The following is a 17,554-nucleotide window of genomic DNA, read 5'->3' on the forward strand; positions in this document are numbered from 1 at the left end:
ATATCAGGAGAAAGCACTTGCAATCAGAATAGAAATTGGTGACAGGAATGGAGAAGCAACAAGCTACGGAAACCTAGGAACTTTGTTCCGATCACTCGGTCAATATGACAAGGCCCGAGAATATCAGGAGAAAGCACTCGCTATCAAAATAGAAATTGGTGACAGGGATGGAGAAGCATCAAGCTACGGAAACCTAGGAACTTTGTTCCAATCACTCGGTCAATATGACAAGGCCCGAGAATATCAGGAGAAAGCACTCGCAATCAGAATAGAAATTGGTGACAGGGATGGAGAAGCAACAAGCTACGGAAACCTAGGAACTTTGTTCCAATCACTCGGTCAATATGACAAGGCCCGAGAATATCAGGAGAAAGCACTCGCAATCACAATAGAAATTGGTGACAGGGATAGAGAAGCAACAAGCTACGGAAACCTAGGAACTTTGTTCCAATCACTCGGTCAATATGACAAGGCCCGAGAATATCATGAGAAAGCACTCGCTATCAAAATAGAAATTGGTGACAGGGATGGAGAAGCAACAAGCTACGGAAACCTAGGAACTTTGTTCCAATATGTCGGTCAATATGACAAGGCCCGAGAATATCAGGAGAAAGCACTCGCTATCAAAATAGAAATTGGTGACAGGGATGGAGAAGCAACAAGCTACGGAAACCTAGGAACTTTGTTCCAATCACTCGGTCAATATGACAAGGCCCGAGAATATCAGGAGAAAGCACTCGCTATCAAAATAGAAATCGGTGACAGGGATGGAGAAGCAACAAGCTACGGAAACCTAGGAACTTTCTTCCAATCACTGGGTCAATATGACAAGGCCCGAGAATATCAGGAGAAAGCACTCGCTATCAAAATAGAAATTGGTGACAGGGATGGAGAAGCAACAAGCTACGGAAACCTAGGAACTTTGTTCCGATCACTCGGTCAATATGACAAGGCCCGAGAATATCAGGAGAAAGCACTCGCTATCAAAATAGAAATTGGTGATAGGGATGGAGAAGCAACAAGCTACGGAAACCTAGGAACTTTGTTCCAATCACTCGGTCAATATGACAAGGCCCGAGAATATCATGAGAAAGCACTCGCTATCAAAATAGAAATTGGTGACAGGGATAGAGATGCATCAAGCTACGGAAACTTAGGAACTTTGTTCCAGTCACTCGGTCAATATGACAAGGCCCGAGAATATCAGGAGAAAGCACTCGCAATCAGAATAGAAATTGGTGACAGGAATGGAGAAGCAACAAGCTACGGAAACCTAGGAACTTTGTTCCGATCACTCGGTCAATATAACAAGGCCCGAGAATATCAGGAGAAAGCACTGGCTATCAAAATAGAAATTGGTGACAGGAATGGAGAAGCAACAAGCTACGGAAACCTAGGAACTTTGTTCCAATCACTCGGTCAATATGACAAGGCCCGAGAATATCATGAGAAAGCACTCGCTATCAAAATAGAAATTGGTGACAGGGATGGAGAAGCAACAAGGTACGGAAACCTAGGAACTTTGTTCCAATCACTCGGTCAATATGACAAGGCTGGAGAATATCAGAAGAAAGCACTCGCAATCAGAATAGAAATTGGTGACAGGGACGGAGAAGCAACAAGCTACAGAAACCTCACATGTTTGTTTCTCTCACTAGGCATGTATGGAGAGGCTGACAAGTATCTAAAGAAAGGAATGGACGTTAGAAAGGGTGTCGATGACAGAAGTGGAGAAGCAGCAGACTACACAAACATAGGCATAATTTGTTGTAAGCGTGGTGAATATGACAAGGCTCAAGAATATTGCGAGAAAGCCCTTACAAGTGTCATAGACATCGGTGATAGAGAAAACGTAGTAGTCTGCTACAACAATTTAGGATTTTGTTACCAATCTCTTGGTAAAAATGACATAGCTGAAGGATACCTTAAGCAAGCTCTTCTACTAAGTAGGGATATTGGACACAACTTGAACGAGTTTCGCTGCCTTTGTAATTTATCGGCGTTAATGGCGTCGCAAGGTCATCTTGAAGAGGCTTCTTCGTATCTTTTTCAAGGCATCCAAAAGTTCGAAACTTTGAGAGGTTATCTTAAAGAAAACGACGAGTTTCAAATATCCCTTTTAGAAAAGTACGGCACCTTTCCCTACAAGTGCTTCAGCAGATTGCTTTCTTCCACTGGAAAGCCTGAAGACGCCCTTTACGTCGAAGAGCTGAGAAGGGCAAGATGCCTGGTCGACTTGATGACAGCTCAGTACTCTGTTCAAGAGCAGATCTCAAGCGATCCACAATCTTGGTGTGGCATTCAAGGGATCATCAGAAAAGAAGCAGACTGTGCATGCCTGTACATTTCGGTTGGCGGAGATGAGGTACGGTTTTGGATAATAAAAGCAACGGGAGCTATTCTTTTTTCAGAAAAGAAAGTGAACCTGGACCCAAACAAGGTGACCGGAATAGTCCCTGAGTTAGATGACTTTTTTAAAGAACTGATGTCACTTCAGCGCAACAACCGATCAGGGCTGCATTACTATGATACCGAAGATTTCAAAACAAGTCTTCACTTGTGTTACAAGATAATCGTTGCTCCTGTGGCCAGTTTACTGAAGCAGCCCGAGATCATAATTGTCCCTGATTCCTGTGTGTACCAAGTGCCATTTGCAGCCTTAGCTGACGAAGGAGGAAAGTATTTATCAGAGAGATGCAGGATTCGGCTGGTTCCCTCTCTCACGACCCTAAAGCTTGTGCAAGACAGTCTTCCAGACCATCACAGTCAGACCGGGGCTCTGATAGTGGGTGACCCTGTGGTTGGAAAGGTGGTTTACAAGGGACGGTGCAGAAATATGACACCATTGCCGTGTGCAAGAAAGGAAGCAGAGATGATTGGAACACTTCTTGGCGTAACGCCTTTGACAGGAGAGTCCGCTACAAAGCATTCTGTACTCCAAGCGATCAATTCAGTGAGCCTCATACACATTGCTGCGCATGGAGATTCTGAAAGAGGGGAGATTTTTCTTTCTCCTAAGCACCTTACCCTACACCCACCTTTTCCTCGAGAAGAAGATTATCTTTTGACGATGGCAGATATTTCAAAAACTCGGTTGCGAGCTAAACTAGTGGTGCTTAGTTGTTGTCACAGTGCTTGTGGACAGATTAGAACCGAGGGAGTTATTGGAATTGCCCGAGCATTCTTAGGATCCGGAGCTCGTTCAGTGTTAGCGGCACGATGGGCCTTGGATGACACAGCTACAGAGCAGTTCATGACTTGTTTCTACAAACATTTGTACCGCGGTGAAAGCGCAAGTGAATCTCTCCACAAGGCCAGGAAGTGGATGAGAAATAACGACTTTGATAAAGTTTCTCAATGGGCGCCATTTATGATCATGGGCGACAACGTGACATTTGATTTTGGAAGTTGGCCGGTGCCTAGCGCACCTTAAGAGCCACAACTTTGATAAAAACTTCTGTAACAGAATGAACTGAACTTAGTTAAGCTCAGAACTATTTAACTACTAGCCTGTAGAAAAAGGACACCATACGTGAAGGAAAACTCGGATCGATACACAGAGGACAGTATTTCCATAAAATGCTTATCAGACATCTAAGTTTTTAATCTGAAACAAGACAGCGTATAGTGTTATCTCTTTATAGGAGTTCCGAAGTTAAAAACTCCAATTTATTTTTTAAGTTTTTAGTTCAGTAAACAACCCAAGCAAGTGTGACAATTTTTTAGGTTTCGAACAAAGATTAGTTCTTCGAGGAAAGAAAATTTTTAATCCTTTTTCAAAGGCGATTAGTCAGTCAATTCAAGAGACTTTTAAACAAATGTGTAACTTGGAAAAGAAGTTTTTTCTGAGCTTAAATTTTTGGAAATTTCTTGCAAGGCTTTTGAAAAAAAATATTGTGGTTTAACATGCCAAAATAAACACAATTTAAAAAAAGGGGATACTTTATACTAATCGTACAGTAATACAAACCCTTGTATTCTCATAGAAACCCCAGTAGTTTTATCAATTTAACCCTTTAACCCCCAGGAGTGACTAGCATCTAATTTCTCCTCACAGTATCACTACTGAATCAAACATCGAGGTCATAAGAATAATGAAAATGATCAACAAGCACAAGAGCTCTTGATTATTAAGCAAAATCTCCTTGTCAGCACCTGAAGGAAATGTATAGAAAACAGTCTGAAGAATATACGTACTGATCTTAGGGTGTAAAAGTTAATCGATACCCCTATGTGTAGATACTGTTGTATCCTCACACAGACTCTTGTATGCTTATAGATACTTTTGTATCCTCGTTATCCTTCACTTTCCCTCTACTGCTACTATTTCGCTCCGTTTAATCAACTGAACGTCACGAAAAGGTTACATTATTATCAAAGGGCAATTTAGGTAGGGGATTCCATTTTGTTGACTAAAAAAACTCAACAGATTTTTCGTCTGCTACTATTGTGCCATATCTGTGAATTACAAGACAATAAATGTTCAATGAAAACCGAAAGAATACCAAATAAATTTGTATACTACAAAAGTTTGCATGCGAGAAAAATAGTTCCTAAGACCGTTGAAATGTATTGAAATACACAAATATATACATATATATACAGTTTAGCAAGATAACTTTTCTAGTATTTCAGAACACCGAAGCAAATATATTACCCAGCGAACTTTTGATAAAAATGCAAAAAATTATTAACGAGAAGATGTGACCTTCAAGTAACACCACTGAATAATTCTGAAGATTAATAACACAATTATTCATCAGATGTAGGGGATCGCTGAAATGGTTCAAACTGGCTTATAAAATGTGACTTATTGAATACCTTCGATCCAATAGGTGTGGATTGTTTAAACGAGTTGCAATTGTCATCAGAATTTGTCCCACTTTCTGCTCAAAACAGTGTTGCAATGCAGTGTGAACGCGGCAACATGAAAACCTGACTCATTTTCTGTCAACAAACTGCACTCTAACAGGTCTGTCAGGAATGGTGACCCCTCTCATGAACGGCTCCACCTTCTCTGCCTCCGGTGGGTAAGAGATGTCAAACTGCTGTACGATTCTGGCCATCAGCAGATGAAGCTCTAACTCGGCAATACGTCGACCGAGGCACATACGTGTTCCGAATCTAAACGGAAGAGAAGCGAAAGCTTCTGCTGATTCGATCAAAGCGGTATCTTTGTTTCGCAACCATTTCTCCGGTTTAAACGCTTCGGCATCTTCAAGAATACCCTCATCTCACCCCATTTGGTGAACAAGGAACTCAACTTGAGCAGTGCCCCCAGGGATATGGTAGTACAATAATACTATGTCTTCTTTCGTTCTTCGCGGGATAGCGGAGAGAACAGGGTATAGGCGGAGGGTCTCTCGTAACCAGGCCTTCAAATATGGTATACGAGCCAGCGTTTCCGGCGTTGCAAAGGTAGAATTTCCCACCACTACTGAGAGCACTTCTCGTCGAAGAATCTTCGTTTCTCAGGATTTTTGGCCAACATGTAAAGAACCCATTGCATCGTTTTGGACGTAGTGTCAATTCCGGCAAACAGAACATCGATTACACTCGCCAACAGGTCATCCTTCGTCAGCTTTCCGCTGGCCAGGAGGAACTTGAAGAAGCCAGCTTGGTCACGCTCTGTTTCCTTTGATGGCTTGCATGACTTCTCCTCCAGTTCGTTGATTCTTCTCCCGATAAATAGTTCGGCGTAGTCGTACATCGTGTCAAAATTATCAAAAAACTTTTTAAATTTCTGGGTCTCATAGATCTTGTAAAACCAAGGTGGCAAAAAACCGACCTCCACCGCATTCGCCAGAAAATCTCCGACGGCATAACTCTTATTGCGCAAGATGATCATCTCACAGCTGGAGCTTGGGCCACCTGTGTTCCAACCTGTGTTGAGCGGCACCGTAAAAAAAACTCAAGCGGTCGCCCTTAGTTAAGCGGCCAGCTGTCAGAGTCCCGAGAATTTTTCTCCTCAATTACGACACTTATGAACTCTATTAAGCGGTCGTGGTCACCCTTTGCTAAGTCCCAACAGCCTGTTTGCATTGTCCTCCACCTGTTTTTAATGGTCACTTAGAGCGGACCCACTCAAATAAAGCTAAGGACGAGCTTTCAAGTAAACTTTAACCCATGTTTATCTTCCAACCTCAAATGCAAACGGTACGTATTTTTGAGCGAGTATTTTTACATTAAGTGTTCGACTTTGGCGCAAGATGCCGTTTCATGTCGTTTTTTTGCGATACCCCCTTACTGTGAAACCTTTATTAAGCGGTCAACTTGTATTAAGCCATCTTAACCCAGTGGGTGACCGCTGAACACAGGTTCGACTGTAGATAATTTTTTTTTCTCATGCATCTTCTAGCATTGGAAGTTATTTTTCTTTCCATCCGATATCTTATCGGACCCCAATCTAAAAACAAATTATTTCTGTCATTTAGCTTGCAAAGCTTGAGAGAAGAATCATTGCTTGTTATTTGTCTTTTTCTCTGAAGAGTGTTAGAATTATCTTACACCCAATGAGCAGAATAAGAAAAAGCTTTTACATTTCATTCACATCCGACTTCATGCATCAGAAGAGGAGATATTGACTTCTACAGTGTAAATAAAATTAATGTCGGTCAAATCTCTTTACCTTCTTTCGGACGTGAATTGGCAGACCTATGGAACACTTAATGTTCTTGTCAACGGCTTTTGAAAACTGCGCTTAAATTGTCATCAGGCTGATGATAGTAATGGAAGATTCCTACTTTTGGCTTATTTAAAACACATCTTACTACTTCCAGGCTTCTCTGCTCTAAAAACACATCTTACTATTTCCAGGCTTCTCCGCTCTAAATCATCTGAACGAACAATTGTTGAGAAATTGTTGAGAAAGCTAACTTTCCTAATAACTACTAAGTACCTATAAAAAAAGGCTAGGATACAGTTATTGGGTGAAGAAAGCCCCACCCCCCTCAAAATTTTCCTTTAGTTTCAAAGATGCATCACTTTCTCTCGAGTACTAAGGAACGAGGTAAAGTATTTTTCGTCCAGTCAACGTTACAGAAGACCATCTTAAATATCATGAAGAGTTACGAAGCGCTCTTCATCATTTATGAAGATAAACGATTGACGTAATAAAGCTCGTTAAGAAGTGCAATTTTTCCCTTGATCCTACATATTCAACATATTCTGATTGTTTGATTGTCCCTGAATAAAAGTGTCACAGTAAGTAGTTTGACCGTATTTAGGAGTGTTCCAAAAGAACGCTTCAAAAACTTTTAGGCTCTTTGAGAGTTCTTTCTTTTGAATCATTTAAAAATGATATAGAAAACAAAGACATATTTAGTACTTTTCAATCTCTTCTGCTTAAATTTCTTTTTTTCGACGAAAAAAAATCCTTTTTCTTTGTATTAAACCGTTCTAGCAGAAGGCCAGTGCCAAGAACAATTAATAAGATTGACAATTTGAATTCACCCAGCTTTAAGCCGGGATTTTCAAACGCGAAGTAGCAATAAGGCATTCGTAAATAAGTCATCCTTCAACTCAACTTCAAGACCCCGTCAGAGATTTTTTACTCGGGCTTTCCGAAGGAAACGCCCGAGGTATAAATTCGGCTTCTTTTTTTTTTTTTTTTTTTTTTTTTTTGCGTTCAGTCACAAAACGCAGTTCCGCTACAGCGCATGCGTGAAGTGTTAGCGCATGCCTAGAATGAACCTTAGAGAGCTATCTGGTGAGCATGGTTTAAAGCAATGGCTGCCTTTGTGGACAATTCCTTGCTTGATGCACGCGAAAGAAATTCGATGGCTATTACGCCCAATATACATACAAAGTCACACACCGTTCGCAGTAGACCCACACTAAAACTTGTGGAGCGTTTTTGGAACGGGTCGGTCCTCGAACTTTACGAGAGATCAATTTACGAGCGATCCTTTACGACTGAACCTTTTATTGAGAAATATCAAGCGAAACCTGCTATATCAAAGGAGTTATCTCATATTATGTTTACATGTAAACACAACCGTGTATTTAGACGTGATCGAGAACCCAGTAGAATACCAGAAGCTACTCTGAAACGTCTCAGAAGAAAGGGCAGAAAACTGAAGGAATTTGTTTATGAGTGTATTCGTCCAAGCATACCGAAGTCCTCTTGGCTACGTCGTTATTTGAAGGTTAGAAGCGTTACAAAAAATGATTGTAAGCTTAATACGAAGAGGGTAAGATTAAATAAAGTTACAAAACATGATAAGAAGTATTTGTTGAATTGTTCTGTAAGGGTATATCAAAGGATAATTAAATTGAAGTATAGAGCAAGTAGGTACTTATCAACGTTTTCTTGTAATAGAGCCATGTGTCTTTATAAGAGTCAGACACACGCGTCAAACTAATCTAAATTTCAACTGAGAGTTCAGATATAGAGAAAAACCCTGGTCCTACTCCAATGTACATTGTCCCTAGCAAAACAATAATGGCACCATATAGCCAAGCTAATGAATTGGTATTTGGACAGAATTCAGGACATCAGTGTGTTAAAATGAGTTTATGCTCTTTGATTTACAACAACAAACAAGGAATCAATTCTGCTAATGATCTTGTGTCAATAATGAATACTGGAAATCAGTTGTATTCAAGTTTGTCTCGGTGAACCAGGCAATCATTTTTAATGCAGACAGAATTACCCACACTTTTAAATGTGTTCAAGACTGACTATGAACTTCAATACAGTGAGAGCTACACTGGTACTATTCATCAAGAAGCTACAATAGAAGGATGTCAGTTTGGTACCTCCCTAGATAGAGCCTTTCAATCACTTACATCCGAAAATTTCAACAATTTTGTCTTGACAATAGGATGTACTGCAGTTGCTATCTATTGTAAAGGTAATGTGGGCTTGAATATATTCGATTCTCGTGCAAGGGATATTTATGGTAGAAGCCATCCTCAAGGTACATGTGTGCTGCTTGAAGTATCATCACTGAATAGCTTAGTACATTATTTTCAGAGTATACATGACAATGATATATTTGAATTGAAAGGGGTTAACAGTAATAAAGTTCAAAATAGTACCCTTTTTCAGAGTCATGCCTGTGAAACCAGAAAGTTAAATGTGAGTTGTGCTGTGGCTGGTTATTCACTCTGCTACTCTGTAATAAAATCATTTAGTTATTGGAATTCAAACCTTATATGATGTTATTCAGTATGGAAAAAGATTATATGAAAATTCATCTTTGAACAAGTATTTACCGTTAGATGGTTTGCCAAAAACTGTTGATGCTTGTGGTACTGAAGTAAGTTTAGATCTTAAAAGTGATTACAGTGAAGGAATATTGTCTGATTCAGTTAACAGCAAATCACTTCTTGAAAATCTTGTAAGAAATAATAGCGAATGCACAGGGTTTTTGATGTGGTTTTCAGTTTTCTGTACGACATGTATTTTTAAACCCACAAAAAGGTCAAAATATATCTATTCCCTCTTGCTCTTTAATAAGAGTCAACTGCCTCTAGATGAATATAATAAAACTAAATAGCACTGTTTCTCTTGTTGCAACCATCAACAGCATTCAAAAATTGCATAACGCTGGAGGATATTACAAAATTCAGTTTATAAGATGTTCATTAATTAATAGAGGGAATACATTTTTCCGTTTTTTTTTTTTTTAATATTAACTGACAACAGGTTGAACACTCTTCAAACATCACTTTGTTTAAATTTATATGAACTGCTGTAATTACAAATGTTTTGGTTAAGCATTTGGGAATTGTTTCGGCCTGTTAGATAATCTCGAGTCTTGCTAGCCTTGTTTGATAATGTGATGCAGGACCACACAATATATGTAGTTTTGCTTTCCGAGTGATTTTACCTGGACCATCATGATGGGGCTTTGTTCTTGGACAATAATCGCCACTGGAGGTCCACAAGCAGACAATCCCAAACACAGTCTGTTTAGGATTATCTATTCACCTTGCTTAGAGTCCTCCACTAGAGATCTTGTTTAGGTTTTTAGTTATTGAAGTCAATTGTTTCTCGAGTATTTTGTTGTTCTCTGATTTCGAAAGTCTGTTGAAATCGTTCGGGTTGGTGTTCTAAAAATACGTTTAATCTGGCAAGGTCACTTGTCTGGTAAGCCCACACATGCCTACCAATAGGATTTTAAAGAGTGTACTAAGGCCCGGGCTGAAAGAGTCATTAAGAAAAGAGGGACAGTCGCCCGTTAAAAAAATCAGTTCTTGATCAAACTCTTGGTGCCTCCTGTCTGTTTGTGGTGTTCGAGTTAGTTCACCCCAACAGTCCAACACAATTTTTATTTGTAATTGATCCTGGACAGGCCAATTTTTTTCTCCAAAAATTATTGCCATTGATGTTGTTGGTGATTGTTGATAGCAAGTGTTGTAAATTGGTAATAGCAAAAAGTTTGTGGCTTGTGTCCCACATATTTAGTTTGTTTTGTAAATTGGTGATTGCCTAAGACTCTTCTATCATTCAGTTGGCTTATGTTGTATGACTGACTTCTTGTGTATCTTCATTTTCCTGTTTTTGGTCTTTGCGAATCCCACACTCCCACATTCTAACACTGAGACACAGAGACTCTCCAGTGACCAAGGCCATAATTGCTACCTTCATGTGTAAGCATGTTGCCTTGCATGTTTCTTACTGGACACAAAGTCATCTTTGAGTCTATAAACTACAACAAACTTTGGTCTTAATGAAGTTATTTACATTTAGAATGCTAGTTCTCAGATGATACAAGTTATATTTAAAATGTATCACTGCTTTTCAAGTTTAAGTTAATTTTCTAAAAATGACACATAATCTGTCAATAGTGCAAGTTCCTGTTCACTTGTGAGTGGAATCTCTTTCTGTGGAAGCTCTACAAAGAAAATAAGAAAAAGGAGTCAAAGAATGAAAAATGCTTTTAATTCTCCTATTCGATTTTTTGCCTGAAAAGGTGCACTGACATATCACAATTGATTGTAGTTTTGAAATTTGACAAGTGTTTTTGAACCTCTCATAGGATTCAAAGATTCATTTAGTGCCCCAAACTCAAGATTTTTCAAAGTGACTATCAAGCAACCATGAATTTGAACATGATTACCATGGTTGTTGAAGGTTCATGCAACAACTCAAAACTTAACACTTACACACTGAGGAGAAAGAGGAGAAAGAGGCAAAGACTGAAGACTAATTAGTTAAATGTACAAACTTGACTACAGAACACAGGTCACCTAATTGGTGACTTTCACTAATGATCTTGTCCCCCAAACTATTTTTTTTAATATGCCATGGCAACCAAAATGGTCGCAGCTCAGAGGAATGTCATTTCACAACTGAATTAAACATTGCTCTGTCATAAGAGTGTAGAGAATAACAAAAAAAAGGTAAGGGAATTATAAAATTTACAAATATATTTAAGTCTGAGTTTGTATCTCTACCTGTCTTCTTGGGAGTGATCATTCCTGTGGCTGGATCACTAATCCATCCACTGGTAACAGCCGCTAAATTGTCATCAGACAAAAAAAAGAATAATATGAATCAACTGTTATAATCATTGTTATTATAACTATTATTATCAAAACCGTTGTTCAATAATGATCAATTATCGGCAAATTCCCTTCATGTGGATTTCTGTATTAATCAATTGATCATTTACTTTTGACGAAGAACATACTATTCAAGGTTTCTGCTTTCTGCAGGCATTGATCTGAAGCCAAAAAGCTCCAGCTTTTCCACACTATCTTGGACTGACAGACACACATGGCCTAGATCTCATGTGGGTATCTAGACTTTCTACTGTTTGGATCACATGGGAAGATAAAGTGCATGTAGCTGAATTGGAAGCAGTTGATCAAACAAAATGGGTTACTAAATATCAGAGCTGTGAGCCACTATATGATGTTCAGAAATTTAATTATACAATTGGTTTTATTACACAGAGACAAAATTCCATTCCTGATTTATACTGAACACACTTTTTCAATCCATGATTAATACTAGTTAATTTACTAATGATGTTCCATTCATCAAGTTTTCTCAGTTTTTGTTTGCATGTTTGTTTGTAAACAAACTTTTTTCTTTAAAGAAACTGATCATAATGCGAAATAATACAATTTTATTTAGACATGCACAACTTTCTTTCACTTACTGTTTCCTAAAGATCACTGTTACCATCACTTTTTATCTAAACATTTCAAATGATGACTGAATAACACTAAATATATGCAGTGAAACTGCAACACCAACCACTCAAAGCAGCGTCCCTTGTTATCCCCATTAGTTTAGCCAAGTCTTCTGCTCTGATAGAGGTGTATGCGTTGGATACTAAATCAAATGTCCTTTTCTGAAGTTTTTCTGAAAAAAACATACAAGATGTCATGAACTAGACACCATCACCAAACAAGGAGGGTAATCTGATTGCCTTAACCCCATACATGGAAATCCCAAAAGTTATTCACATGTAACTTCTCTCCAATAATCCACATCCTTATCTGGAAAACAGGTAACAAGAATACCAAAACTTATAAGGTAGAAGTTTTAAACTTGATCTAACACCAAATTCTTGTAACTAATCTAAAAAGAAATAAGTGGCAGCAAGAGGGGACAATTAACAGTCCAATCTTGGGAGAAGAAGGGTTAGCACTTGTTGCAAGTAATCCGTTAATTACACTCTTGGTATAGGTATATGAGTGAACTTCAAGGTAAAAAGGTGTAACAACAATCAGCAGTCTAAACCATGTTAAGCTCTTCTTGTTTTTTCAGTCAAAAACTCACTTTTACACAAGTCATATGAAAGTCAGTCTCTCCTTGCAAGTAAACGAGCTAAACCAGTAAATTAGCAAAGTTTCACTAGATCCCATAGTAATCACATTCAATGGAAGCCAAATAAATGGCTGGTAGTAGTCTTTACTTTGAGAAATCAAAAAATTTTCTGCTTCATATTTTCCAGAATTTCAAGCAATTTATTTCAATGGAACTCAACTGACCACACCAGACATGATTTATTGCTGCAGGCAAGTTTTGTTTAGTTTTGATGAAAAATCAGTGTTAGATGGAGTACCCTTGCGAAATGGCTTTTGGAATTCCTAGGAATTCCAAACCATAACAACTCTGGTTCTAAAAACCTAGAAATTCCTAGAAATTCCCAGAAATTCCAAGTTTATAGCCAACAGGACTTGGAATTCCTAGGAATTCCAACTCAGAGAACCAATGACTTTCCCTGAAAAACTGTAAATCTAAAAAATTCCTTGGAATTTCTGGGAATTTTTAGGAATATTTTAGAATAACTGGGAATTTTAAGCAAAAATTTGAGGCTAATGATACAAAATAAATACTTTAAATTAAAAAACCCAGCTAAAATTCAAGTATTCAATGAAATTTATTTACAAGCTTAATTAAGGCTTACATGTAAAATATTTTTGATTCATTATTAACATCAATGTGTGGTAATATTAGGATGGAATTTGATTTTTCTTTTCTTGAAAACTTCATAAGGATTAATCCTCAATTACAGCTATTCAGATAAAATAGTCCTAATCAATCATTAAATTTGGTTTGACACAAATTGTGAATAAAATCTGTTGATTCTTTTCCATAAAATACAATATCTTAAATTATATTTGAAAACCAAGCACTCTGTTAATTACAGACAAATAAAATTGATTTTTTGATTAAAATCTTGTTGTAACTGTAACAATAAATTAGAATGAAGTTATCCTAAACTGCAAACTTAGCTGCTGTTTGTATTTTTTTCCTGGGCTCACAATGAGTTGGCCTTGAATGAGGTTGTCTACAAGAAGCTTGACCATTTTGTATCTGGGTTCCATGACATCTGAATTTGAAAAAAATGTATATATTTAAATATATATATTTAAAGCTCAGACCGGGCCTTTAAGATGGCTATGAGGAAAAGGGCATTCATTGGATTCTCAAATTGAGAAATCTCTGTTATATTGAGTGACTTTTATATTGGAGTTAGTACATCTCTCTCATAGATTTTACTAAAAAAGGGCTGAATACATTATTTTGTTTTTACCAAGGAGGGCTTCTTTATGTAATTAGGTTTGTTTAATAACAGTTCCTATTATGAATCTTGAATGTTCCCAAACGTGACTGAAGGAATCTTGAAACCTTACTGATAGGTTTATTTCATTGTAAAGCATAAGCTTAAGAAACTGCGGCATGCAAGTGACCGAGTCGATTCTCAGAATTATTCTAGTTTCAGTTGCGCCGAGCGTTATGTAAGCTTAATTCAACCCGCTACATCTATTCTTTTATAAGGTTTTGATCACGAAACGAATATCGCAATTTTTACTCACCACAAACTTTCAAAATCGTAGCTTTACAGATGGCCACTCGACCCTTGTTTGTACCAGTCGATATGTCAACTGTTGTCCCTTCTTTTAACTCCACGGCGCCAACGACTTTCTTTTCTTTTACAACACTCACGCTATTCTCGTTTTGCCATTGAACCACAATAAAAGCTATCTTTAGAAATGTTATATTAAGCAAAACAGTTGAGAAAAGCGATGAACCGATGAAAAGTACATTCAAAGATGAGCGCCAAATGGAGTCTCCTTTGTTTCCGATCACGGGCATGATCACGTGGATCTTTTAGGACTTGTCATTGGCTAGCAAAGTGAATCCGCTGGCTTGCCGATTGCAGCGTACAATTTTATTCTGACTTCTCCGACCGGTTCTCTGCTTCTAGACGATGGATACCTTGGTCATTTAAATAAAGATGTGAGCTCACTCTATGTAGAAATAATCGACAAGAATCGATCGTATTACAAATGCACGATTTGTGGCCGAAAGTTGTCGAGGAAACAAAGACTCGAAACTCACTTGAGTTGTGTTCATGGCAAAGGTGAGAAATAACACAAGCCAATCACAGTTTTGAATGCGACTACAAATCGTCTTTTACCCTCATATTTATAAAAGAAGGATACCACATTAGGAAGTGTAAGAGATACATAGATGATCCCAGTGTACCAGTACCTAAATCTACAAAGCTTGACCGTAGCAAGCGTTCAGCAACACGTTCCAACACCGCCATCTCGATTCCTCAGTCAGTCGTTTCCACTGAACTTAAAGCAGTGGTGACAACAGAGTAGAGTGCGTCTTACAAAGGAGAAACATTTGTACAAGAGACAGAAGTAGCTATATGCGATTACAGAGGTACGTTAGAACTCTGGTCCACAAATAGTTATGCACTGTCCGAAGTATAAAACAATTTTGTTGATAGCTAACAGACAGAGAAGAACAACAAGTAAACTTTAGAGCTGTTATTTTTGAAGTGTGACTTGCACTTTTCATTTTTATATAAAGAAGGACTTGTATTTTGCACCAAAAATAAAAAGATGTAATATTTTTTGGGAGATCCAGTGATTGGGACATTTAAGAAATTAAGTTATGAAAGGAAACTTGGTTGGTACTTCTCACTACTAACAAGTCTTGTTGACAAATATTTTCAGATCAGAGTTTCAAATAAAGTAAATTGAAGACGTCATTTAAAAGGTGTTTTTTCTCAAAGGGAACATTGACTACCTCTGTCTTGTCTGCATGCCAAATGTTTGCAAAGTGTGTGGATGATCCACAAGTATTAGAACTCTTACAAAAATGTTTTGTAAGAATAAAAACAGCAAAACAAATTACAGCAATTATTCATGAAAATAGAGCAAAAAACTGAAAAAAAAAAAGCAACCACAGTCATGAATAAAGAAAGATTAATGAGGTGTTGAATTTGTTTGTCTAAGGCATGAAATTTCTACTAAAAGTATTGTCAACAAAAAGCCTCTGACAGTGTTTGAGGAAACTGAGCTTGACTGTTCCAAGGTTTTCAAACAAAGGCAACCAGTAATGTAGGTTAGGGAAGTAAGATAACAATGTAATTATTGTTAATTATTGTGGAAGTTGCGTACTAAGGAAAAGTTAATGAATGTTTGATGATTTCGGCACATCAGCGAACATGAGACATTAATTTGCATCACAATAAAAATATTTTTTGATCATGGAATCCAAGAGTCCTTTGAGGTTAGAAAGCAAAACTGTGATACAGTGTATATCTCTTGGTAAGTTTTGAATAGCATACCTTTTATTGAGATAAAGTTTTAAGCCTCTGAAATTACTCCTTTTCTTAAAACCTTCACATTCAAGGTATTAAGAATTTCTTAGAATTTATGTGGACCTCAGGGTATTAAAATTGCCTCAAATTCAATTCCCAGAAATTCCCAAGAGTTCCACACTTCTTAAATTATAGGTAGTTTGTAAAGCTGAGAATTCCTAGGAATTCCTAGGGATTCCAAGTCCTCACAAAACTGGAGTCTTCCTTTCCCAGAAATTCCCAGTAATTCCAAGCTTTTTAAATCAGAGTTAATTTGCATAGTTGGGAATTTTTGAGAATTCCTAGGAAATTATTCCTAGGAATTCCCAGAAAACTGGGAATTCAGTTTGCAAGGGTCATTTGCATAATTGGGAATTTTTGAGAATTCCTAGGAATTCCCAGAAAACTGGGAATTCAGTTCACAAGGGATCGGCCAGTGTGGGTAATCGGCCGTGCATGTAAACGGCTGGAAATTACGGTTGATATAGGATGGAGTTCAGTTGAGCAATTGCTCAGTGGGTTGGTACCCATTTTCAGAAACAAATTTCAAGGACTTTTCTAGGACTCAGATTGATTTTTCCAGGACTTCAAGTATCACCTTAAACCCATCCCTTTCATTCCCAAGATTTGTACCTCAACTCTCCTAACAGTGCAGGGGGGGTGGTGAATTTGAACCTTGTTTGGGTGGGAAAGGGAATTTGAATTTTCCAAATTAGAAACATAGAACATACATAGAGAGACAGTCTTGTATTATAATTGCAATAAAGCTAGCCTACTTGGCAAAAGTAATTTTAAATTAGCAGACTTGCCCATCTAGTTAAGTTCTCTAATGAAGGTAAAAGTTCAGTTAAGTCACAATAGGTACTTTAGTTATTTCTTAGTAATTAATATGAGTTGCTCTATTGCTCTGCTTACTGGCACATTTATATGAATGCATTTGCATTCTTGGAAGCTAACATTAACATTCCAAAACTTACTGCATTTATTAGCTCCTCCACCTCTTGAAATGACAATCTTCCAAATGCTAAAGTTTCTTAAATATTGCTCATATTAATTTCCCTAAAATTCTATGGTTATTGTTAAATTGAATCACCCATTGTAAATAAAACATGTTAAAGTTCATCTTGTGAATCTCATTTTAACTTCATGAGCTCTTGGATGATCTTACAGTGCTCAATACTGGCTAAGATTTGATCAAGAAATCTGAAAATTCTTTCTCAGAGTTTCTTTCTCATTATACCCAGTGTTAGATCTTTCAAGTACTGCTTCTAAACTTCCTCTTGCCAATTCACACACACCATCACAGAGAAATGTGTTTGATGAGTGTAACGTAAATTTGAATTGCAACTTACTTTATCAGTAAAGAGCACACCCATGCCTTCTTTTGCTTCTTTTAAAGTGAACCCAGCATAACATCTAAACAACTATTGATGCAGCTCCACAGTGACAACAACAAACAATCATAATTTTTTTTACTTAAAACT

At 37.6% G+C, this 17,554-nt stretch overlaps 1 protein-coding gene, 1 long non-coding RNA gene and 1 pseudogene across 2 annotated transcripts; 1 reads left to right on the forward strand and 2 right to left on the reverse strand.

Moving 5' to 3' along the window:
- Positions 1-1,660: 1,660 nt before the first annotated feature.
- Positions 1,661-3,433, forward strand: LOC136277620 (tetratricopeptide repeat protein 28-like). The gene has a single exon (XM_066159997.1). The coding sequence runs from the start codon at positions 1,661-1,663 to the stop codon at positions 3,431-3,433; it is 1,773 nt and encodes a 590-aa protein (XP_066016094.1).
- A 1,394-nt stretch (positions 3,434-4,827) lies between these two features.
- On the reverse strand, positions 4,828-5,815 carry LOC131793953 (sterol 26-hydroxylase, mitochondrial-like; annotated as a pseudogene).
- A 4,372-nt stretch (positions 5,816-10,187) lies between these two features.
- Positions 10,188-14,492, reverse strand: LOC136277745 (uncharacterized). The gene is made up of 4 exons (XR_010716023.1): positions 14,287-14,492; positions 12,215-13,799; positions 11,407-11,469; positions 10,188-10,844 (listed from the first exon to the last, which is right to left on the reverse strand). It is a non-coding gene; the product is annotated as an uncharacterized lncRNA (long non-coding RNA).
- Between the last annotated feature and the right edge of the window lie 3,062 nt (positions 14,493-17,554).

The sequence above is a fragment of the Pocillopora verrucosa genome, chromosome 13 (genome assembly GCF_036669915.1).
Source record: "Pocillopora verrucosa isolate sample1 chromosome 13, ASM3666991v2, whole genome shotgun sequence".
Taxonomy (NCBI): domain Eukaryota; kingdom Metazoa; phylum Cnidaria; class Anthozoa; order Scleractinia; family Pocilloporidae; genus Pocillopora; species Pocillopora verrucosa.

Bases quoted from the DNA above. Each gene is read 5' to 3' on its own strand.
- LOC136277620 (XM_066159997.1), top strand. From the start codon at position 1,661: ATGTATGGAGAGGCTGACAAGTATCTAAAGAAAGGAATGGACGTTAGA.